General features: G+C 49.3%; 2 protein-coding genes across 6 annotated transcripts in view; both read right to left on the bottom strand.

Moving 5' to 3' along the window:
* LOC116151037 (ankyrin repeat domain-containing protein 26-like) overlaps positions 1–12,299 on the bottom strand; it is a 76,093-nt gene extending 63,794 nt beyond the window's left edge. For 2 of the 5 annotated variants that reach the window (XM_064480199.1, XM_064480200.1), the window contains exons 1-3: positions 12,063–12,295; positions 10,020–10,823; positions 3,479–3,615 (exon numbers count right to left, since the gene is read on the bottom strand). In XM_064480199.1, the coding sequence (XP_064336269.1) occupies positions 3,479–3,594 (116 nt within the window). In that variant the 5' untranslated portion in view covers positions 3,595–3,615; positions 10,020–10,823; positions 12,063–12,295. Of the gene's footprint in view, positions 1–3,478; positions 3,616–10,019; positions 10,824–12,062 lie in introns of all 5 variants that reach the window. The other 3 variants (XR_010378141.1, XM_064480204.1, XM_064480201.1) reach the window with 3 other exon arrangements.
* Positions 12,300–16,056: 3,757 nt separating this feature from the next.
* LOC105101248 (adhesion G protein-coupled receptor B1-like) overlaps positions 16,057–24,263 on the bottom strand; it is a 28,552-nt gene continuing 20,345 nt past the window's right edge. Inside the window, exon 2 of the mRNA XM_064480213.1 lies at positions 16,057–16,146. The gene's annotated coding sequence lies outside the window, so the exon portion shown is untranslated. The remainder of the gene's footprint in view (positions 16,147–24,263) is intronic.

Here is a 24,263-nt window from a genome sequence, read left to right as displayed (position 1 = left end):
CTCCAGGGAATTCAGCGGATGCAAACAGCAGAAAGCGGCTTTCACGGTTTCAGAGACTGTGGCAATACGTATCATTAAGCACAAACTTGAGAGACCAATACACGCTCTCCAGATGAAATGAAAACGGGTTTCCGCATGTCTGCTGACCCTGCTCTGTGGCTCAGCCTTACGTTTACGTGCTTTCCTCGCTTGATTTTACTTTTTGCTTTTATTTCCACCAAGTAAATCTTTAATCAATCAAAGATCTATTTGGGGGCATGCTATAACATTTGAGAACGTTTTAATCACGTAACTATGGATAACGTGTAACACCACGTCAGTTACTCAGCGAGGCCAGGCTGCTGGCTGACGACTTGCAGGAGGGGTGGAAGGCAGGACAGGCCTCTTCTTCCTGCCTACCTCCATCCTTCCTCCCTCAGCTGGCTAATTATGGCTTCTGGCCCTGCCAGGATCAAAACTGCAGGGGGCGGTAGAGTTCCTAAGTGGCTGACACTCCTGGGAGCTGGTCTTGAGTGGACTGGACCTGGCAAAGTGTTTTGAAGCTGACTCTCTCAGGGGCACTTCTGGGCCCACACCTGCAACTCCCCCGGCCTAAGTGAATGTGGCGTTACTAACTCACCCTTTTAACCTATCTTCTCTATTAGCGTACACTGTCATTTCCCTCATCTTAAAAAAGAAAGGTGCGTTCACCCTCCAGCTGCGGCCCCATCTCTCTGCTCTCCGGCACACACGCCTCCTGCCCCTGCAAAGGAGCTCTTCCCATTCGCTTCCTCCGATTCCTCTCCTCTTCCGTCCAAGCAAGCGTGTCCACTCACTGCAACTGCTCGCGACAGGGTCCCCCACCACCCACCAGGTGCTGACTCCACGGGGAGCTCTCAGTCCTCTCCTCGCACGGCCCGGCAGCCACGCTTCCCACCGCTGCTCTCCCCGACTTCCTCAAGCCCTTTCCTCACGGGGCTTCCCGGCTCTCAGGCTGCTCTGGTTTCCTCCCACGGCCCTGGCCGGTCTTCTCAGCCCCAGCCCCTGAATGCTGGCACACAGCACCCCTGAGGCTCAGTCTCCTGGCCTCTCCCACTTTCTGCTGCCGCCCCCATCAGCCTTAGGGCTTTATGTATTCTCTACAGGTTGAAACCTTCCAACCTGCTATTTCCAATCCAGACCTCCCTCCTGTATTCCAGACTCAAATACCCGTTTCCTCTCAATGTCATCTCTTGGAAGTTGAACAGGATTTCTCCTGGGTTGGCTGTCTCCTGGGTGTGCCCTCACCTGGGCCTGCCCTCTCCTGTTCCTTCGCTCACCTAGGTCTGCCCTCGGGTTTGTCTGCCCACCCCAGGCCTGCCCTCTCCTGGTCCTTCCCTATCCTGGTCCTGCCCACTATCTCCTTGGCCTCCCCTCACATGGCCTGCCTGCACCTGGGCCTGTCCTCTCCTGGGCCTCCCCTCTCCTCTTCTTGCCCTCTCTCCCTTGGGGAAGTAAGGCAGAAAGAAAAAGAAAAATACTATATGATATCACTCGTGTGTGGAATCTTAAAAAAAATTATATATATATATATAAATACAAAACAGTAACAGACTCATAGAGATAGAATACAAACTTGTCGTTGCCAAGGGGGTGGGTGGTGGGACGGACTGCCTGGGAGTTGTAAATTTGCAGCTACTGACAGGCATATGCAGGACAGATAAAGAAGATTATACTGTATAGCACAGGGAAATATATACAAAATCTTATGGTAGCTCAGAACAAAAAACAATGTGGCAATGAATGTATGTATGTTCATGTGTAAGTGAAAAACTGTGCTCTACACTGGAAATTGACACAAAGTTTTAAACTGACCATAATTCAACAAAAAAAAAAGTGCTAAAAAAAAGTGCTCCATTCAGAGCTTTGGTTACATGCTGATCTTTCAGGGATAGAGACTAGGTTGGAAACTAAATGTACAGACTGGGAGAGAAAGGGATTTCAGCTACTCTGACCGCTTCCTGTTGAATGAAACAGAGAGGCCAAGTCCTCACATTTCAAAAGTGCCCAGTTGGTGAGAAGACCCACCGCAGGGCAGGAGAAGGGAAGAAACTTCCTTAACAAAGGTTCCTGATGAGAAAATGGCCCAGTGACACTCACTCAGCCCACAGGGCCTTCAACCTGAATGTGAACATGGGGAACCCGGGCAGAAGTAGGCGCCAGGCCTCCCCTCACCTGCGCAAGGTGGAGGCAGCTTTCAGCACCCCTCCCTCACCACCCACCTGTCCAGCCTTCCTCACTGAGTCACAAGGGAACTGGGTGGAAAGGATTTCAGCCTCATGCGTTTGGCCCTGGGTGGGGCTGGGACTCCCCTTCCATCTGAGTGGAGGGCAATGATGTCCCTGGAATAGGGTGCGTCTGGAACCAGCTGCTCCAAGTGCCCCATGTGGGTGTTTCCTGGCACCACAATCTAGAGGGGAGGACCTGACAAATTCTGTCTGACGACAACCCAAATGCTTACCGAGCCTTTTATTAGCCAGTATTATAATGCTTATAGTAAAGGGCTGAGCCCAGACACAGCAGAAGTCAACCTCTGCACTACCTCGTGAGATCTACCCAGGCCACAGCGTTAGATGTAATTTACCCTCATAAATTCCCTCTCCATTAAGGGTGAGCTCACACGTGACCCTTAGCAACTTCAACAACCTCCCATTTAGGTTCCTGGGGAAGGTTCTCACATACAACATCCAGGGCTTATGATAGTGACCCCAAAGCATCCCAAGTGTTAGCGCCATGTACACCTAAGATACACTTCTCGGGGAGAGATTTCTCTATTAATATAGCTACTCCAGGCAGTGGGTAAGAGCGGTGTTGTCTGAACACGTCCTGCCACACACAGGATGCAAATCAACATTCGGACAGGCTCAAGTTGTGTTTATCTTTGTTCATGGTCCCTGCTTCTTTTTGTAAAGTCTTGTAAGTTTACTTTCCCTCAGATGTTCTGATACTCTTCCTACTCAAATTAGTAATTTCTGCTCTCTGTATTATTAATCTACTTAGAAAATGGAATGGTACTAAGGTAGACTGGCAATCTGTTAAGAGCCAATGAAGGCAAACTTTCAGGTAGGTTCCTAACACAGACGTGTGTGTTACAATGAAAGCCCATATTGACAAGGTCTGTGAATGATTTGGATTTACTACTGGGTTTTTTTTAACTCATATACAGCTAATGTACATTTTCCCCAAATTCATTTTTGCTTACTAACCCTACAGTTCATACCCTTATGATTTACTTCATCAAAAGCAATCACTTAAGCATTGTACACGGGCATGTTTGTGGCCTGCGTTCTCACTGGCTGCCAAGCACGACACAAACGAGACTAAGTTCATCAGGAAATGAGGGTGCACGTGACCCAGGGCCACACCAACTCATCTACTGCCCTGCGCCACAACCACAGCAGGAGGTGCCGTAAAATCTACAAAATTCTTCTGCCAGCTCTGAGCCGACAACAGTACTTACAGGTTCCGGGGGCCTCGTGCCAGCCAGGGGAGCGCACACACGCGGCGCTGCCGCACCGGCCAGGGGCGGGGTCCAGCCAACGTGCCCGCTGTTTGGTGGATTGTACACTTGGACATTTCTGGCCAGTCCTCTCACCACTGAGAAAAGAAAAGGCAACACAGATTTCTTATGTCTATTTACACATGTCAAGCTATCACTTATCCCAAACTTCTGCTCTGTAGTAGGAGAAATACTGACTTCCTTAAACTTTGGATTATCTACACACAAAGCAGATGAAAACTCTCCAAATACAAATTTAGCCAAACTTAGCCAATTAGGGCCTTGGTCTCTACGGAAGCTAAGTTGGTGCCAATAAAAACAAGCTAGTAAAGGCAGCAGTACTGGGTTGGCCATAAAAGGACAAGGGACAGGGGCAAGAAATCAGAAAAGAAGCTTCAGCTTTCCAGCACAGGTCATGGAGAGAGAGACAAGAGGATTCTATCATCTCCACCTCCAAATGAGAACTGACAACACCGAGGATGCCCATCTAATCCGGGCAGCTAGGTTAGCCAGTTTCAATCATTCATTTCTTCTCATTCAATAGACAGAGACTGAATGTCGTCTGATTAAAGGAAAAGGCAAACAGGGAGAAATTAAAGATACACTCAGTTCTCAATTAACTACCCAAATAGGGACTTAGAAAGACATGCAAATTAAATCCATGTATTAACCCCAAACTCCAGTTTAGCCAGTAACATCACTTTTCTAGACTACTGATCTTTTGCCAAAAGAAGTCATCCACACTTGCTTTCTTTTAGCCATCAGCACGTGTATTTTTAAGCCAAAAAAAAATTTAGAGGTATGCACCAAACCCTTTAAACAATACTGCAAAGAACTATAAAACCACTCTGAACTGGTTTCTCAACATGTTAACAGCAAATGAAAGCACACAGATTTTCAACACCAAAAAGTACTTCACCAGCAAATAGAGAAATGTGCTATCAGGTAATGTGACCAATAGATTTCAACAACTGACACTGAAAGCCACTGACAAAATACTGCTTCACACAAATTTATCAAGCAGAAAGTAAAGCTCATGAACTTCTGTCAGTGACAGAGAATACTGATAACTGTATACACACTTATAAATCCTGAAGTTATCATTTCAGAAGAATGTCACTATACATTTTTTATTTCATACACTAAAATATTAACTGATGAGGGTTGGGTGGTAAACTATGGGCAATCGTTACATTTTTCTTCCATCATTATTAATGTCCCAAATTTTCTTTAACAGGCCTATATGGCCTTTATACTGAAAAGCAAAACGCATCATGAAAAAACTAAATCTTTCTGCCTTCTTACTTCCATGTCCTTCCAGTGTCTGCTGTACGCTCTCCATCGCCCTCAGTATAAACGGGAACCACTGTAACGGTGTATGGAGAGGAGTCAGATCAGGAGAGGCCAGGCAGGGGGCCACCAGCTCAGAGGACAGACTGACCCCGAGGCCTAGACATGACCCTGGTCACACACTGAGCCTTGATCTGCATCACAGACTGACTTTTGATACTGGACACAGGGTGCCTGGCTCCCATCACAGACAAGCCCTGATCCAGGTCACAGACTGCACCCCGAACTTGGCTGCGCTTCTATCACGGAGGTACACTCAGAGAGTGGTGGCTGCTCCCCATCTCGTACTGAGCCCTGATCCAAGTCACAGATTGCCCCCTGACCTTGGCCACGCCCCCAACACGGAGGGGCATTCAGCGAGTGGTGGCTTCTATTTCTGTTATCGTTGTGTCATTAATGTGTGTCCCACTCACAGTTGGCCCGACAAATGTTATTCAGACCGATGCATCTACAACCGGGGGAGCTGCTGAGTGGGCACAGTGCTCCTGGGCTGGGTGGGCTATGACGGGGCAGGAGAGGAGTGGGCAAGGCTTGGGGGTGGGCTGCCCTCCAGGCCCAGAAGGAAGCAGCCATTCTTCGCTGGCTCAATGCCCCCTCTGTCTGGAAGCCTCATTTCCATCTCATTACAGGATGAATAGAGCCAATTAATGGTGGCCAGGCAGCCTTGGCCACCCAGGAGAGATAGCACATTGTGAGAGGGCTCCCAGCCTCCTTCCACCCTGGTGCCCCAGAATGGAGGCTGTGGCCTCTCTGGTCCCTGTGGCACCAGTGGGCCGGGATGAGGGCCCTGGGAGAGACCCGCATCCTGCTAGGCCTTCCTGCTCCCTGGGCAGAGCTCTTCCCCAGCCCAGCAGGTGGGGCAGCAGAGGCAGTGGGTCAGCCCCTGTCCATTCCTGCCCGGCCCTAGCCCACCAGGCTGGTTCCCCAGGCATCCAGGGCGTGGTCCAGGGCCTGTGAAGTTATGGCTTGTCCTGGGGCATGGGAGTTCCTCCTCAGCCCCTTGCATGGATGTCCAAATGAGGACCACAGGGGACAGGACGGCTCTCTTAATTCCCCCACCAAGTCCCCAGTCCCACCCACCCCAGCAGCCAGGGGTCCTGACTTGGCCCATCTGGCCAGGGGTAGGAAAATGCACAAAAGACTACCATAAGAGGGAGAGGGACGCAGAACTGAGACGCCGGGGGAGCAGGAGGGCAGCTGCACAGGGGCCCCCAGGTAGGGGTGGAGGTGGAGGAGAGGGGACAGTTGCTCTGGCCAGAGAAACACTTGCCAGACAGATATGTGATGTGGCCACGTGGCATTTGGACAGGCCGGGTGGTGGCAGGGCTAAAAAGAGGCCATGTGTTGGCCTGGACCTCTTGCTGACTCCCAGCTTGGCTGGGGATGGAGGGACACAGGTGACACAGCCTCCCCTCGGCAGTGTGAGGGGCGAAGCTCCCTGGCACAGGATCAGACAGCAAGAACTGGGACGAGCACCTGCCTAGCTCAGCTGTGTGTCTTCTGAATGACTGCTGGACCTCTCTAGTCTGCATGCCAACCCACCGTGACACACATTTGTACACACACACACACACACACACACATATACTCTCCCAGTAGAGTGCTGGGCAGGAGACACCCCAGGTGGGTGGGACCACCAGCTGACAAGAGCTGACTCTTACCTCTGTCTCCCCCTTACAAGCTGTGTGACCTTGACTGCTGTTTAACCTCTGTGCCTCATTGCACTACATAAGTATTAATGCAGGGCCTGCTGTGTACCAGGTTTCATTAGCCAGCAGGGCAAACTTCCCTGCCCTGTTGGGGGGTACATCATGGAAGAACAGAGAATAAGGACACGGGAATTATCCAGTATTCACAGGCGATGCCATGTGGGAAGAGAAAAAGACACGGGATACAGTGAGAGTGTGGCTGGGGCTGCTGCCACTTGAAGCAGCATGGTCAGGGGCTCAGGGCGGCCAAGGCACGAGCAAGCTGAGGGAAGGGGCCCCGTGGGCACGTGGGGAAGAGTGTTCCAGAGTGGGGAACAGCCCATGCAAAGGCCCTGCGCAGGTGGCCACCTGGCTGCTGGGAGGAGTAAACTGGTTAACAAGTGGTGTTTCCTGCACAAAGGAGACACTCAGACGCGGCTGCTGTCACCACCACCAAGATGATTTTCATTCCCAAGGTCTCAGAGCATCAAGGCCTTCGGAGTCTCGGGCACACGCATGGGGGTCTGAGCTGACCCTGGGCCTGGGTGACCGTGTCCTGTCCTGCAGCCGAGCTCCCCACTTCACACTGTGGCAGCCCCAGCCCTCGGGCCCTGCGAGCCATCTTCCCCCAAGACCCCCAGCCCTGCCACACAGCTTTGACACGCGCTTTGTCACAACTACTGAAATCAGCCTACACACACACTCATACACGGTGGACACGAGTACCTCCCACGCTCACACACATGCACAGAAGAACCCAATGCACACGTGCACATACCGACATGCTGGAAGGGGGCAGGCATGACCATGTGCACACACGTGCCCCATGCACTGCACACACGCAAACACACCCCTTGCACACACGATATATGCTGGCAATGCACATGTGAATACACACACACATGCCGTGTACATGCACACACAGTACTTGTAAACATGGATGCACGAAGACAGACATGCTCGCACAACACACAGCGCACGTACACACACATGGATGCAGGAGCACAAGTACGTGCACACACACACACAGGTGCAGTTCTGCCCGCCCCCTTCCAGCACCACTCCCCAGCATTCCCATTCTCAGAATCTCTGCGCACGGCCATGGTACCCAACCCCATCTCCTAACCTCCCTCTCCCTGCCCTAACCCTCAAGATTCCCTACCAGATAATGAACAAAGATACAGGTGACTTTTCATCAGTAACATTGCTTAGAAACACTTTCACCCCAGTTCTCATTCCTCATGACAAACAAGGAAAAAGATGTTTTTACTCTCAGTTTTAAAGACGAGGGGTCTGAGGGGATGGAGGAGCTGATGGGTTGGGCCCAGGGACACTCACTGTGTGTGTGTGTCAGGCGGGGATTTGAACCTGACCTGGTCCTATCCTGGGGCACTAGGTCCCAGAGTTCCGTCCTCCAACGACATTCCCACCCATGGGCCTCTCACATCCAAGCCCACTCTGACATCTGAATCTTCCTCCCCAGCACATTCCTCCCACTGCTTCACCACCTTGGCTGACGACCTCAGTGCCAGCCAGGAATCTGGGAGTGGTCCACCCACCTCCTTCCTCCATACTCACATCCTTTGCATCCACAAGTTCACCAGCTCCACCCCTACCCCTCAGACCCTGCTCCTTCCTCCCGACTGGGCCGGCTTTCTGCAGCACCAACAGCACACATATCACACCAGCCCTGCCTCCTTGATCTTCTCCAGAGAGCTCTGCACCGCTGGGTCTATCCGGTCTCTCCTCAGCACACTCCCTGCCCTCATGCTAACACAGACCAGCTCCAGTGTGGGCCAGGCCCCAGGGCCATCATGTCCACTGTGACCCAGCACTCCACAAAGCAGGTGGCATTTTGCTGGCAAAGATACCGAGCCTCAGGGAGCAGGTGACCAATGGAGTGTTGCCACATAAGATGCACAGCCAGGCCACTGCCCACCTGGTCCTCCTGCACCCTCCCACCTCCAAAACCAACCACTGCCCTGCATCTCTGCTCCTCGAAAGAGCCGTCTATAGTCTGTTCCATTCACCTCCTCCCTACCCGCTGAGGACCACTCCCGCCAGCACGCCAGCCTTGGGGAAGGAGGGGGAGCTGCCCCAGCCAAGGTCACAGTGACCTCCACCTTGCCCAGCCTGAACAGCCCTGGGGGCCCTGATCCCTGACGGGAGACGGGGATTTTCTGATGTGTCCTGGATGCCACACCTGCACCCCCTTCCCAGGGCTCTGGCCACCTCTTCCCTCCTCTCCTGATCCTCTCCGGCACCTTGCTGCTTCACAGACCTTTCTAATCTGGGGGTCCTCGGCCTGGGCCATCAATAGAAACAGGTCCAGGATAACCAGCTTCCTTTGTAACCCCACTTAGCTTATTCTGTGCCTCTACAGAGGCTATTCTTTGGAACCCATCAGTGCCACTGGCTCAGGAGAGGCCAAGGGCCCTGGACCATGTCACCTGGCCCTGTGACGGCCAGTAAGCATGAACGCCCAAGCCTAGCCTGGCACCTGCTGCCCTCCCTGCCCTGGCTAAGGCTCCAGCCTCCTGCAACATCCTGGGCTTTCTGCAAAGGGGGGCTCCCCACCTGCCCTGCTGCCATGGAGGCCCGGCCGGGGTCCCAGCCCACTGCTCATGCCCTCCTGTAGGGGTGGCCTTCTCACCAAGGAAACCAAACTGCTAAAAAGGCAGACTGTGCCCCAGCCCCTCCTTGCTGGGACCCGCCCAGCACACAGGTACCCCCGCCTTTGCCTCCGACACCCACAGGGCTTGCCCACACCTCTTCCAGCATCTTGAACACGGCCCCCTGAACAAGACAGCCACTGACTCCGGATGACACACAGCAGGGACACTCCCACCCTTCACCTGACCCCTGCTTCTTGTGTTTGGCTGTTAACACCTTCCCCCTCCCCTGACCCAGAAGGCAGCTCCAGGACACAAAGGGCTTTCCTTGCGCCCCTTCACTGCACCTCGTCCCTGGCACCAGAACACTTCGCAAGCACTGAGGAACTAGCTGCTCGGTAAGGATTTGTGCAGCCACAACACGTACAAACCCCAAAGGACATCTCCTGACCACACTTCCCGACGGCCCACTCTCATTTTTTCTCCCAAGTCCCAGGAGGCCCCTGCAGACCCTGGCCACAGGCCACGGCAGCCTGCTGGCCCATCAGAATCGTCCTACCTGCAGAAGAGGAGGGACCTTCGCCCAGCCGGAAATGAAACACTCCCTTATCCCAGGAGAAACCAGACCATCCTTCCCTGCACACTCAGCAAGCACCTCCCAGTGTGCCACACCATGCCTGGCCCTGGGGGCCTAAGGCAGACACCCCAGGTCCCTATTCTCACAGTGCAACTGGCTTCCCCGAGGGAGCCCTCAGGGACGGGTGGCCAGGGCACGCCTGAAGAGGACACCCTCTCCCCCTTGCCCTCTGCCCAGAGGGCTGCCCCCTGGGCCTCTCCCCACCGGTCACTCACCTGGGGCGCATCCCCGCCCCGGTCCTGGATCAGGCTGGTGAGGCAGTTCTCAGGGCCACCAGCCACGTCGCTGCAGCTGCAGTTGCCCGTGACCAGGTGCTCCACGGAGAGGTCGTTGTTGGGGTGGGAGGGCCACACTCTAGGGCCTGCAGTCACTGTCTTGGGGAGGCTGCTGTCCCTTCATCTGCAGGAACTGCCTGCTGGCCTGCAGGAAGGCCAGGGGCCCCAAAGGGTCAAAGAGCCTCAGCACCTCATCACAGCTCTCCCTGCCCAGGTAGGTGCGCACGGACTCCAGGAAGGAGTCGAACTGGTAGGTGTGGATGCGGGCGGGGCTGCTGCAGGCGGTGCCTTGGCCACCCTCATGTAGAGCTTGTGCTGGCACGGGTCTGGGTTGCGCAGCATCCAGGAGCAGCGTGAGGTGCTGGAAGGGAACTCAGCAGCCTCCAAGAAGTACCTGAAGAACCTGCCCTGCATCAGCATGGGACACGGCTCAGCCCCAGGAACCACGTCTGCCCCCCGAGGACACACAAGCCTGGTGCCCCCAGAAGCAGCAACAGCAGTGGATGGAAAATCCAAAGGGCACCCGGGGCCGCGCCTAGCTGGAGGGGCTGCCGGGGTTCCGCGGGCTGGGCAGGAAGGCACGGGCCAGGCCTTGGCATGCCAGGATGCAGAGGCAAGGCTGGGGCTACGTCCCAAAGACTCTGAGCCGAGGCAGGAGGAGGAGAGGGCTTCAGATGACCAAGGGGGCAGCAGTGACTCCTAATATCCGGGGCCCGGACGCCGGCCTGGGGCTGCCAGCAGCGGCTGGAAGAGAAACCAGAAGAGGGGACTGTGAGCCCCGTGGGGAAGCTGGGACTCGGGCATGCTGGGGGCAGTGCCCACCCCGAGCTTGGGGCCCTGACACAGGCTCTGGCCCTGCTCTCAAGCACCTGCTCTGTGCACCTGTCTGCCATCTGCCAGTGTGTTCACCTGCAAGGGCAGGGGGTGACAGGAAGCCAGGGGCCTGGCATGCCCTCTCCCACCTAGGCCTGGGTGGGAGCAGTGGGGCAGCCCAGACCTGGGCCACAGGCAACAGTAGCCTCAGCTGTGTCCATCTGGATGGACAGACTGGCACGGCCCCATGGGCTCTGGGCCTGCCTGCAAGCCCCATGGTGGCCATTACCATTCTGGGCCTCCGTGGCCTCTCTGACCTTACCCCTCCCCAACCCCACCTTTCAGGGAACGATCTACAAACCCAGCCAGAGGGGATGCAGGACAGTGGGGCAGAGGAGAAAGGTCATTCCAGGCATCTCCCAGCCTCCCTGCAGCCCCGCTCTCTGGACCTGAGCCCATGTCAGTGCAGAGACCCCTCCCACCTCTGCCTCCTCACATCAAGAGTGACCTATTCTTTGGAGGATGAGGGTGGGGTCAGACCTCAGTCTCTGGCTGTAACTTGGACATCCAACCGCCTCCTCTCTGCCCCACCCACCCCGCTGCCTGTCACATGGCCCCTCAGGTGCCCCTTCAGTCTCCCACCTGCACTCCTGCTAGGAAGCTCCCTTCCTCCCTTAACCCCTCCAGACTCTCCTGGAGCTAAAGCCTGGACCCACCACTGCCTCCTGCCTTGGCCAGGCTGGCACCGTTACCCTTCCCCCATTTCAAGGTGAAGAAACTGAGGCTCAGACAGGGTCACAGTGAGGAGGCGGGAGTACCCACCCCTGAACTCACAGACTGACCCCAATCTCGTGACCCTGGGATGACCTGCCCTGCTCACGGAGAGGGTGCTGGCCGTGTGCCAACCGCTCACACCCGGGGGAGGGGGCGCTCCTGGCCCGGGTGAGCGGGGACGCAGCAGAGCTGTCCTGGCCTCAGGAAGCCAGCACCGCCCACCCTGGACTCGCCCCCACGTGAACCCTGGAAGTTCCTTCTGCCTCTAACTTCAGTTTTCCCACTCTTCCTAAAGCCCCTGGCCGGCCATCGCCCCACGGAGAGCTAGGCCACTGGGTGGAGAGGGGAGACTGAAGTCTGCACCCCAGTGCCCGCCCGGCCTCCTGGTGCCAGCACCTCTGCTCTGCTGTCCGTGCACATGCCGGCCTCCTGCCCACAGGGACTCATTGCTTCTTGCTGCCTGGGCCCAGCAGTGACCCAAGGTCGGTCACTGTTCTGCAGCCCCCTCCTGGCGTCCTTCCTGACAGGTCTTCTAGGCACAGCAGGAGCTGGGCGTGGGGGGCCTCCTGGTTAAGAAGGCACCATGAACATCTTTCTTTTCTAATAGAAAGGCAGTGACTTCATGAAGTTGATGCTTCTAAGGTAATCTAGGAAATAAAAGATAAACCTTCACAAATCCTGTTCCTGGCGTCTGAAGATCCTAGTAAGATGGGAAAAAAAACTTAACAAATAATGAATTCAAACCCTAGTAGTACGCTACTTTACAGTATCATGTGCAAACATCTGACTTTCCAGTCTTGGAGTGGCCCATTTGGGACACTACTGAACCAGGGTCATTCATTTTTTTCCACTTTTTTATTTTAAAAGTTGTTATGCACCTGAATTATGTGTATCCACGACACAAAAGGTAACATGAACATATAAACAATAATAGTATACACCAGAAATTGACAAGTATAACTATACACAAAATATTTAGAGCAAAATGACAATGACACCAGTACACATTAGCTTGTGGAACCTCAATAAAAATTCATAAACTGAAAGTTTCTAGTGAGTAAAGAAGAAATACCAATTAAGCTATGATAAAAGAAAAAAAAGTAGTACAGAAAAGAATGTCATAGAAAGAAACAACAGAGAAACAACAGAAGTTTTAAAAAATCCCCGATTAGTCTCTGAAAAGATTAAGTAGAATACTACTTTCCTACTAAGAAAATAGAGAAGCACACATAACATATTAACAGGTTAACACTTTAAGTCAGCCCGTTTATAAATCTCCGCCATCTGTGACGCCTTCCTGTCTGCCCCTCACCCGCACATTCAAACTGTTCATGCTGTTATTTCTACCACCGAGTTCTCATACGCCCACTCCTTTCACCCCGGGGGCCCTTCCACACCTCGACTGCACTCCCACAGCCGCCCCTTCGTTACACTGTCCAAATCCTGCCTCCTCATTCCCTTTTATACCAACACGAGAGCTCTCGTCAACACAAAGCCAAACACATCGGTCTCACAAAAGCCATCGAAGACGCCTATTTTTTTAAAAGCAGAATGTCAGCCAACCTCTGACCCTAAGTAAACACAGGAAACATTCTGCTACACCTTCTCACCTCCCACTCCTGTATCGCTGGGTCATCTCCTGCTCCCCGAGGGGACCAGCCAGGAGCTTTCACGATCATGTTCCCCCTCAACCTACAGGACATTTCCCTTGCTGCTTCTTCTCAAATTCCTATTCATCATTCCAGTCTTAGTTTCAACATCACATCTTCCATGAAAGTACCTCTGATCCATCAGTTACAAATAATTCCCTAATTTCCCACATCCTTTGCCACTCTCACTGTACCTCTTTTGTAAAACACAATTCTACCTGCATTACAAGTTTTAATTTACATTATCTGTCTCCTTCAAGAGACTGCAGTTCTTTGGGTGACGACTGTTTTAGCCATCTGCGTGTAACCCTTAGGAACTAGGACAGTGCCCTGTAATTAGCAAATACTCCAGAACTCTAAGTATACAGTCAGAATTGGATCTGACACTAAGTGGTAATTACGAGACTATTACTGAGAAATTTAACTTCACTGGAATTCAACGAACTGACTTCTCCAGACATATATCACCCACAAATCACTACAGTGATCTTGGGGAAGCATTCTTCCTACTTTTCCCTCAATCTTTCATGTAATGTCTGCAGAAATTACTTTCATAACAATAAATTGAAAAATAAAAATGCAATAAATGCAACAAACCTAACAGCCAAATTGGCTGAACACGTACTGACAGTACAAAAATAGTAATTAAGGTTTAGCTGAACTAAATATCAAAAAGCCAACCAAGCATTTATGGAAGTTCCAAAAACAAATAATCTACACAGAATTACGGTAAAGGTATTTGAAGAAATGTGTGGGCTAAGGAGTCCAAGAAATGTGTCAGTGTGTTAAAAGGGTAAGACAATCTAAAAATCACCTACCAAGTGATTCTCTGAACCTCAGGAGGGCTATTTGAAAACATCAAGTCATAGGAAAACAATCCAATTCAAAAGTGGGCAAAGGATTTTAATGGACACTTCTCCAAAGAAGACATACAGATGGCCAATAAGGCCAAGAAAAGATGCTCAGCATCACTAATCATTAGGCAAATGCCTATCAAAACTACACTGAGATGCTACCGCACACCCACTAGGCTGAGCACTATCAAGAAAACAGACTATGACAAGTGTCAGTGAAGACGTAGAGCCTTGCAACCCTTTGTGCACTGCTGGCGAGAATGTAAAATGATATACCATTATGGAAAATGATATGGTGGTTCCTTAAAAAATTAAAAATAGAACTACCACTTAATCCAGCAATCCCACTTCTCAGTGTATACCCAGAAGAACTGAAAGCAGGGACTCAAAAAGATATTTGCACACTCATGTTCATAGCAGCATTATTCACAAGAGTCAAAAGGTGGGAGCAACCCAAGTGCCCTTGGATGGATGAATGGAAAAACTAAATGTGGTGTATACATAAAGTGGAGTATTACTTAGCTTTAAAAAATGAATGAAATTCTCTTATGTGCCACAACATGGATAAATCTTGAAGATCTTATGGTTTAAGTGCAATAAGCTAGAAACAGAGGACAAATTCTGTGGAGGGCATAGCCCAGTGGTAGAGCACATACCTAGCGTACACAAGGTCCTGGGTTCAATCCCCAAGACCTTCTTTAAAAATAAATAAATAAACAAACCTAATTACCTATCACCACCAAAAAAAAAAAAAAAAAAAGACAAATACAAATACTGTTCAATTCCTCTTATATGAAGTCTCTAGAGTAATCAAATGCATAGAGTCTAAAGTAGAATGGTGGTTGCCAGGGGCAGTGAAGAATGGGAGTAATTACCTAATGAGTTTGGGAAGTTCAAAAAGATCTGGAGATGGAAGGTGGTGATGGCTGCAGAACAATGTGAATGTACTTAATGCCACTGAAATGGTAATAAACTTTGTCATTTTACAACAATTAAAAGAATAGAAGAAAATTTTTGAAAAACTGATAGGACACCAACTGTTGGTGAGAATGCGGAGCAACCACAACTCTCATACATCTCTGGTGGAACGTGAAATGCCACAGTCACTTTGGAAAAAATGCCTGCTAAGTGCTTACAAAACTGAACCGACGCCTACCCTGCGATATCCCAGCCCCACTCCTTGGCAGTGACTGCAGGGGAAGGAGAGCATTTCCGTACAAGCGTGGTCACAGCAACTGGACTCGGAATAGTCAGAAGCTGGAACTAGCCCGGGTGTCAGTCACCAGGAGAACGGCGAAGCGGTGCTGTCTTCCTACAGTTAAACAGTGCGCAGCAGTAACAGGCACAAGGACTGACACGTGCAGTGACAGAGATAAGCCTCAAAACCATTACGCTGAGTCAAAGGAGAATTCTACTAGAGTAGCTACTGAATGATTCCACTAATATGAATGAATAAAACAGGCAAAACTCACCCACAATGGAAAAAAACCCGGAAGTGTGGTTATCTCTGGGGGATGAAGTGGGGACTGACTGTGAAGGGACTTCCTGGGTTGAAGGTAATGGTCTCTATTTTGTTGGGGACTAGGGTTACACAGATGTATGCATTTGTTAAAACTCAATAAATGCCACAATTAAAACTTATGCATTGCGTACGGTTATTTTACCTCAAAAAAATGCCACAGAGAAAGCAACTCTAGTCAATGACACATGTGATAGAAATATTTACAGATAAAATGTACCCTGTCTGCAAGTTACTTTGAGACATAAGAAATTAAGATGGAATGATGAAAACTTACAGTTTTATACATCAAATAAAAAAAGATGGGACTGATAAATGGATAGAGGGCTAGATAGAAACATGACAAAGTACACAGTGTAAAATCTTACCTCTAGCATTATTAAAAAGGCACCAAGAATATCTGCTTTCTTTTCAAATAGTTAGGCAGTGACTTCATGAAGCTGATACTTCTGAGTAATCTAGGAAAAAGGAAATGACAAACCTTCACAAATCTTGTTCACGGAGTCAGAAGATTTTATTAATACTGGAAAAAAAAAATCCCTGTATAATAAAAAATGAATTCAAACCCTAGAAGTATGCTATTTTACAGTATAATATGCAAATATTTGACTTTCTAGTCTTGGAGCGGCCCATTTGGGACTCTAACTGAATCAAGGTCATTCATTTTTTTTCCACTTTAAAAGTTGTTTGTGCACCTGAATTATGTGTACCCACTACAGAAAAGGTAACATGAATATATAAACAATAATAATATACACCAGAAACTGACAAGTGTAACTACACACAAAATATTTAGAACAAAATGACAATGAAGCCACTACACATTAGCCTATGGGATCGCAATAAAAATTCGTAAACTAAGTTTCTAGGGAGTAAAGGAGAAATACCAATTAAGCCACGATAAAACAAAGAAAATAACTACAGAAAAGAATGCCACAGAATCAACAGAGAAACAACAGAGGTTTTAAAAAATCCCCAATCAGTCTTTGGAAAGACTAACAAAGTAGAATAATACTTTCTTACTAAGGAAAAAGAGAAGCACAAATAACACACGAACAGGTTAACAGATCAAAGAAGGAAAAGATGTGATCATCTCAATAAATAGAGAAAAAAATCACTTGATAAAATGCAGCACAGCACCCGTTCTCGACAAAAATAAAAACAATATGAAACACTCTAACTCAAACTGGGAATGGAACTTCTTTAATTTAATTAAAAAATACTATCAAAATCCTACAATAAAAACCATATTTAACATAAAACGTTAAGACACATTCACTTTTAAATCAGGAACGACAGTGCACACTGTCATTGCCTCTTTTCAATAAAACCCCAGAGCTCCTAGACCTCTGCCAGGAGACTGAAAAAAGCGTAAGACTGGAAAGGGAAAAACTACCATGGTTCTCACACAAAATATTATGGTTATAATAAAAATCTAGACACTATTTGAATGAAAAAATACTTCAGCCTCGTTGCTAGATATAAAACAACATGCTAAACTTAGTAACATGCACCAACAGTAATCAGTAAAAAATGTCATTTCAACAAATGTCCTTTAGAATGTTAACAAGAAGTGTAAGTATCTGGGAACAAATTTAAGAAAATATGCAAGAGACAAGTAAAACATAAAGTGACAAAGCCTCACCAAAGTGCACAAAGGGCGTTTTTAAAAGGCAATCATGGTCCTGGATGTGAAAACAATACCATAAAATGTCAATTCTCCTGGAATGAATCTATAAACTCAATGCATTTCTTCATCAAAATCCTAGAAAATGTATTATTTATAAAGGTATGTGACGATGTGATTCCTAAATTGATATGAATTAGTAAGAGGTCAAGAACAGCCAAAGGGTTTTAAAGAAAAAGAATGACGAGGGAAGAATATTCTTTCAACTCATAAATCTTACTCTAAAGCTGTTTTCATTAAAATCTGCGGTATTAGTATAAGGAAAGAAAAACGACCAAAAAAAACCAGAACAGAATCCACACAAACATCTACGTATATTTGGGAGTTTGGTGTGTGGCAGTAAAAATAAGGGAAGGACGGACAATAAACTGGCACGTGGAAGATCAGTCATCCACATGGAAAAAATATATAAATCCCTCTCTTGGTCTGTTTACAAAAATAAATTCCAGATAAAATGTAAGAAGCCAAACTATAAAACTCATATACAAGGATATCCTTTATGCCATTAAAGTAGCAATGGAAATAAAAGTCACACACACAAAACTTTAACGTTAAAGGAAAATACTGATAAATTAAAATGGAAATCACTGAAAACAAATTTAAAAAATACGCCATAATAGCATGGAAAGAGGCATCTCCAACATAAAAGAGCACTTAGCATTAGAAACCCAGAAATAACAAGAACTTCGAGAAATCAGTACAAAGGGCAAATCCTCACTAGGGAAACAGGCCAATGATGTGAACAGATAGTTCAGGGAAAAGAAAACCCAACGTGTCATTAAACACATGGAAAGAGATGCAGTGTCACGAGTGATCAGTGAGAGCCATCAGAACTGGCAGAAATTAAGAAGCCTAAAACAACAAGGCTACGTGTCGCGTTCCATAAATAAAAAAAGACTTAAGACGTCTAAATATTAGGAACACGCAAGGATGTGGAAAAACAGCAAACTAAAAACACGGATGAGGAGAAATTTATCACAGCAATGGAGACCATGCACCATGGAGTCAGACTGGGTTTAATCTCAGGTGCTAGCACTTACCAGGTATAAACTTAAGCAGGTAATTTAATATGAGTCTCCCTTTGCTCATTTATACAATGGTGAATGATTAAGGGAAGTTGACTCTTGCCTCCTGTACACCATTGGTCTTACCTGAATGGTTTCTTCTAGGCGGCAGCATTCCACGCCTGGCAGCATCTCTATAACCTGGTTGGGGCCGAACGGACACAACAGCTCAGTGAACGGCTCTGCGACACACGGTATTGAGAAGTTTGGTAGGGAGTATCTTTGAAATAATCACTGATTTTTTTCGCCCCACATATTTCTTGCCTCTATCTTACTCCCTGTTTTAAGAGACAGATCATTCCTTAGAGAACAGAAGTTACAGAAGAATATGAGAAATAACAGAGCTGTTTATTGCCTATGAGTTTTAAACACTCAGTTTTGTAGGAAACAAGAACAATTCATGGCAGAAAGATTTAGGTGGGAATCTCATGGGGAAAGCCCAGAGCAATGAGGTGTACAGGACATGGGCACCATTTCCTGCATAGAAAACAAGAGGAATCAGGAAGCCCTCACAGAACAGCTAACTCGCATCTCTGAGACCTAGCCTGGTAGAGCCACACAGAACTTCCTGCACCTCAACATGGAACAGATCAGGGAAATGGTTCCCATCAGTCTCAGAATGGAAGGGAAGGAATAACATCACTGGATGTGATGAGCCAGGTCTCAGCAACACTTGCGCAGGCCGGCTCCCCAGGACCAGACAGCAACCAGGACAGCTCAGCGGGTGCCCAGTGTACGCAGGCGACACAGAGGGCCAGGTAAGCGTCATTCCACATCCCACCACCTCCTAACTCCTTGGCAGTAGAAGACTCCAAAGCACAGACACACTCATGGAGAAAACGGAGAGGTCTTGTCTTGCATTGCTACGAATTTGGGAACAACGAATTAAGTTGTAAATCAAGTGAGTTCTTTAAAATTATACACCAGTACCCATCTTACATAAATCAGTTCGTAGACACAAAGGCACAAGTATATGGAATACGTGGTCCCTGCACTGTTTTCCTAGACAGTGTTTCATGCTCAAATAGGTTTGGGAAATGCTGTCTTTTCCTTTGGGACATCAAAATGCCCATTAACATGTAAAGATGCCCAGTATTTTCCCATTGATTTGACCTGGGAGAGCCTTTTGGAGAAATTGGTGATCTACGATCCTGGGAAGACGTCTTAGTAAGCACTGCTCTCAACTTATCTTAAGTCTTAATTTTACCCGTTCACTCACCTACTCAAAATCCTTCACTGAGTTTCAATGGATCTTTAGATTTGGCTTTCAGAGACATTTCTTTTTTAAGAGCCTCCGCAACGCAACCTGCCCTAGTCATCAGTCGCCACTGTTTCCCTGTGTAGCTCCTTTCCTTCAGCTACGTCACACTCTTCACTGTCCTGAACAAGATACATTCTTGTTGCTAAGTGTAATTCTCAACTCCCCGTGGTCTCTACACGCCCACAAACGAGGTGGCCATTTGGGTTCTACTCTCCCAGAAATGTCACAGAGCTGCCCCGGACCATTCCAGCTCCAACCAGCTGTTCTCTGATAACACACGAGCATGTCACCCACTTACAAGCTGGCTTCTGTGGTGCTTTGCCACGGCAGGAATGATGCCAATATGTTTACACATCATTCAACAAATCCAAATTCCGGTGTTGAATGATTGTATTTTGCCTTACTTTTATGTTACTTTCAGTGGCTGGCTAAATGTCTACCCCTAAAAATGAAGGAACATGTGCACTTTTCTCAGAGTAGAAACTTTACATACATTGGGAATGACTGCAAATTTTAAAGCGAAAGAGGCAGAACACAGCCCACAGGACTTCAGTGGGCGGCAGCAAGACATCAGTTTGACTAAGTTAGTTTGTTAGAGAGCACGTCACAGTGTTCACTGTTCACAAGTCCCAGGACGTACTATCTCTATTTATCATGTAAAAAATTTGGTATTGGTGTGACGTATTTGGGAAGAATTGTATGCGTGTGTGTGAGATTTCTTTTAAATAGCAAGATTCCATAATTAAAGGGACAAAAACATGGCTGGACAATACACCTGTCACTTGTTGAGCCAAGAAAGACATGCAAAAGCCCCTCAAATCTGAAAAGGAGACAGAAAGCACAGTAGGTAAAGAAAAGCTGAAGTTCAGCTAATTTGTCCAATGCAACTCCTACAGGATATTCTTGCCATGGGAAAATAGGTAATATTCACCCTCAGGATACTCAAGCACAATACATCCTTGAAAAAGTCAATTTACTAACTTTATGGAAGATGTTACAAACTGATAAACCGTAAAAGGACCAAACTGTCTCATTTAGACTGAAGTTAAGGCAATTACACTTTCTGATAGTGGTCTTTATCACTGCTCCTAAGATCTGTGCAATCACCCGTCAACCTGCACTTAGTGGTCTAATTAAGGTTAAACATTTTCAAAATTGTATTCCAGAAAGAAAGCTATTGATAGGCTATCTTTATGTGAGAAAACTAATTTTCTCCATGGTCATTAATTACTGTGATATACTGAATGGTATATATAAATATAGGTATATATATATATATATATTCCATTTAATACATGTATTTATATGTTATAAAATATATATTATACATAAGTATATATATGTGTACACACTCAACTTTTTATTCCATAAAAGCAACATGTAAGATTTTGGGGGGATAGATTATGTAGTTGTACAAAAAGCCGTCTTTTTCCAGAAAACATTAGGTGATGTGTCTTTCCTATTTCTCTGTAACTCCCTCTATTCTGGCCAAATGAGCCACTACGGAGTCTAAAGATCTGTAATGAATGGTGACTGTTTTTCACTTTTATGCTTTTCATGCCAACAGCATAACTGGTGCCGGGAAGAAACTGATTTCTCTTCGGCCCTAGACCTAAATGTCAGTATTCATTCAGTTGGCTTAGCCTTTCCAAAGAATAAAACCACTCCTTTGTCACGTGAAAGAAACACTAGCAAACAAAACTGTCACAAGAGAGATATAATTCCCTAAGATGGAAAAAGAAACGACTTTGTGAGAATGGGAGCTTTTCCAAAACGTAAAGGAGTAAGACTAGTTGAGGGGAGGGGGGACGATGGGAGGCGTCGGCACTACCCCCATCCAGCCAGGCCCCGCGGTCAGCCTCCGGTGGGGGGGGGATAAGCAACCAGGGTGCTCACCACCCACCCTGGCGCCACCCCCTCCACACCTGCTGTTCCCTCGCCTGCTCATTCCTTCAATCAAAGCCACTGAGCTCAGTGGGGTGTAGCGTGACTGCAGTTGGACCTGCCCCAGGGCAGGGGGAGGGCCTGTGCAGGCTGGGGGCAGCTGGCGTCACTCTGGGGAACAAAGGAGTCAACTCAGGGTTCAAGCAGTGACAGGGCAGAGCCTGGGGACTTGGGAACAGACATTTGAGGAGTGAGAGACCATTCTTGCAGCCATCAGGACAAGGCTTCTCACTGCAACGGGCACACGGAAGGCACAGGTCTCCAGGCCAGGTCCCCCAGGCTTTTCCGTGTTGGAGGCACGGACACTGGCAGCGGACGCCGAGGCTTCCTCTGCTGGAACGGCACCTGTGAGCGCTTCAGAGGAGCTGAGGCCTCACCTGCCTGTACACCTGGCTGCCTTGGGGAGAGTGGGGAAGGGCAAGGGGGCCAGATTCTGGGGGGATTTGGGAGGGGCAGCCCCAAGCTTGCTGATGGACAAAGCGTCATGCTAACTAAACACTAGCACTTGTCATCTGCCTCTACAAGGACTGGATCACGTTGTCACCTGCCATCTAACTCTGCTTGGATCAAAGTGTGAGCCACTGCAGCCTCTGACCTCCAACACACCTGAAAGGAGTTCAGGAATGAGGCGCTCTGCTCTGGGAAAACTGGTGGACCAGGCCTTCAGACAGTTAGATATTTTCAGGAGATATTAGGAGCCCAAATTCTTGTGTCTCCTCCAATCTGGAAAAACACTGAATTCATCAACGGTGACAACCGCTCCCCCTGACCTGCAACTAGCCTCTGCCTAGGTGTGTGCTTGACCGCGCACACAACCTCTTCACTGAAACCACATGTAACACTGAGCTCTCCCCTGCCTCCTCAGAACAGCTTCTCACAGCTCTCTGGGACGCTGTCTCCTGGGCTCTAGTCCTCTTTTTGCCCCCAATAAAACTTAGCCCAAAACTCTCACGTTGTGTGGTTTTATTTTAGTCGACATCCCCTAAACAGACTCAGCAGTGGGGCCCTGGGGCTCCCCAGGCTTATGGCACCCAGCCCAGGAGACCCCAGGGGAAGGTGAGGTGGGGAACTGGGTGCCCCCGGGAAGGTGCCCCTTCATCAGGCAGGATTGGCCCCCCGTAAAGGTGGAGGGTCAGCAATGTGGGCGGGGTGAGTTCAGTGGAAATGGGAGCAGAGGATGTGCAGACTCCTTCGAGGTCTGCTGCCCTTGCTTTCCGAGGCCCCTCACTCCCTGCCAACCCCCTGCCCTACCCGCTTGATACCACAGTCCCGACTCCCAGCCCCGTTACCTCTCACACAATCACAGCACCCTGAGTCTGGTCTGCCCCGCACCTGCCACTAGCTCACCCACCCAACAAATGGTGCCTGGGATCCTTCACGGAGGCCACTGGGACAAGGACAACTGAGTAACACACATTTCCAAACCATGTAAGAGCTGGGGCTGACAGACGCTGGGCACAGGGCCGGGGAGCAGGTCCTTGCAGAGGGGTGACCTGCAGGTGGTAGGACAGGCCCCAGGAGTGCGATGGCAAAGGTTATGTGTCAGGAGACGCTGAGCTGCAAGCCACACAGGGCCGGCACCGCCACTCCTGGGAACACCCCTCCTGGCCACACTGCTGTCACATTCGACCTAGTCCCCTGCTATCAGGCCACAGTCCACCCTATGCTTAGGGGACATTCAGCTCCGAGTCCTTAGGGAGGCAAGTGCCTGCACGTGGCTGACATCATCCTGGGCGTTAGCAGTTGTGAAGGGAGCAGGTGGGGGCAGCAGTGATGCCTTCTCACAGGTGCCCCTTCCCCACCCGCACTAAGGCACGTCCCAGACACGAACACTGTTCCCCGCCCAGCAGTGGAGAAGGCGCCGTCCTCCCCCGACCTTCACTCTCATTTAGATGTTTGTATGGCCGACCCCAGCAAGGACCGCTCCTGGCCCGGGCCCAGGGCAGCACAGAAGTGACCTTGCACTTGCACCTGTTGACCACGTCCCAGGCTCGGGGTGGATGCCCTGGGTTTCCATCCTGCCTGCACCTAACTGCAGGACACCACCCTTCCCCCTATGGGCTGTGGTCCCCACAAATGGGGGTCCCCAGGAGCTCTGGTCCCCTAGGGTTGTGGCATCCCTGCCCTCTGAGGGGCTGGGTCTGCACCGCTGTCTCCCGTGGTCCCGCAGCCTGCAGCCCTGGCCCCTCCAGAGAACCAGCTGTTCGGGCTGGCAGCCAGGAGGCGGGCAGCTGCTGGACTCACTCAAAACTTGCAGGATGGCAACGCAGGCTCTCTGGCCTCGGCCTCTCCCCCATCAAGTGTCCCCTGGCTCCGCAGTCTCTGGTGGCGACAATCAAGGGAGCATGCACGGGCTCCTGACCTCCAGCAGAGGGACAGCAAGCTTCTCCTTGCCACTTTCCCCATCTCTGTATTACCAGCTTCCCATGCATTTTATCATTTAATCTTACAAATAATCCACAGCTCAGCTCTGTAAAGAAAACTGAGGCTCAGAGAGGTGGGAGGATTGCCGGACGCCACACAGCAAGACAGTAGGAGGGCCAGGATTCCAGTTTTTATTTGTCTCACCATCTCACATCCTCTCCACATCGCCAAAGCCTACAACATTTGAGCAGTGAA

The sequence above is a fragment of the Camelus dromedarius genome, chromosome 27, assembly GCF_036321535.1.
Source record: "Camelus dromedarius isolate mCamDro1 chromosome 27, mCamDro1.pat, whole genome shotgun sequence".
Classification (NCBI taxonomy): Eukaryota; Metazoa; Chordata; class Mammalia; order Artiodactyla; family Camelidae; genus Camelus; species Camelus dromedarius.
The sequence above is the reverse complement of the archived record's forward strand: the minus strand, read 5'-3'. Positions and strand labels throughout refer to the sequence as shown.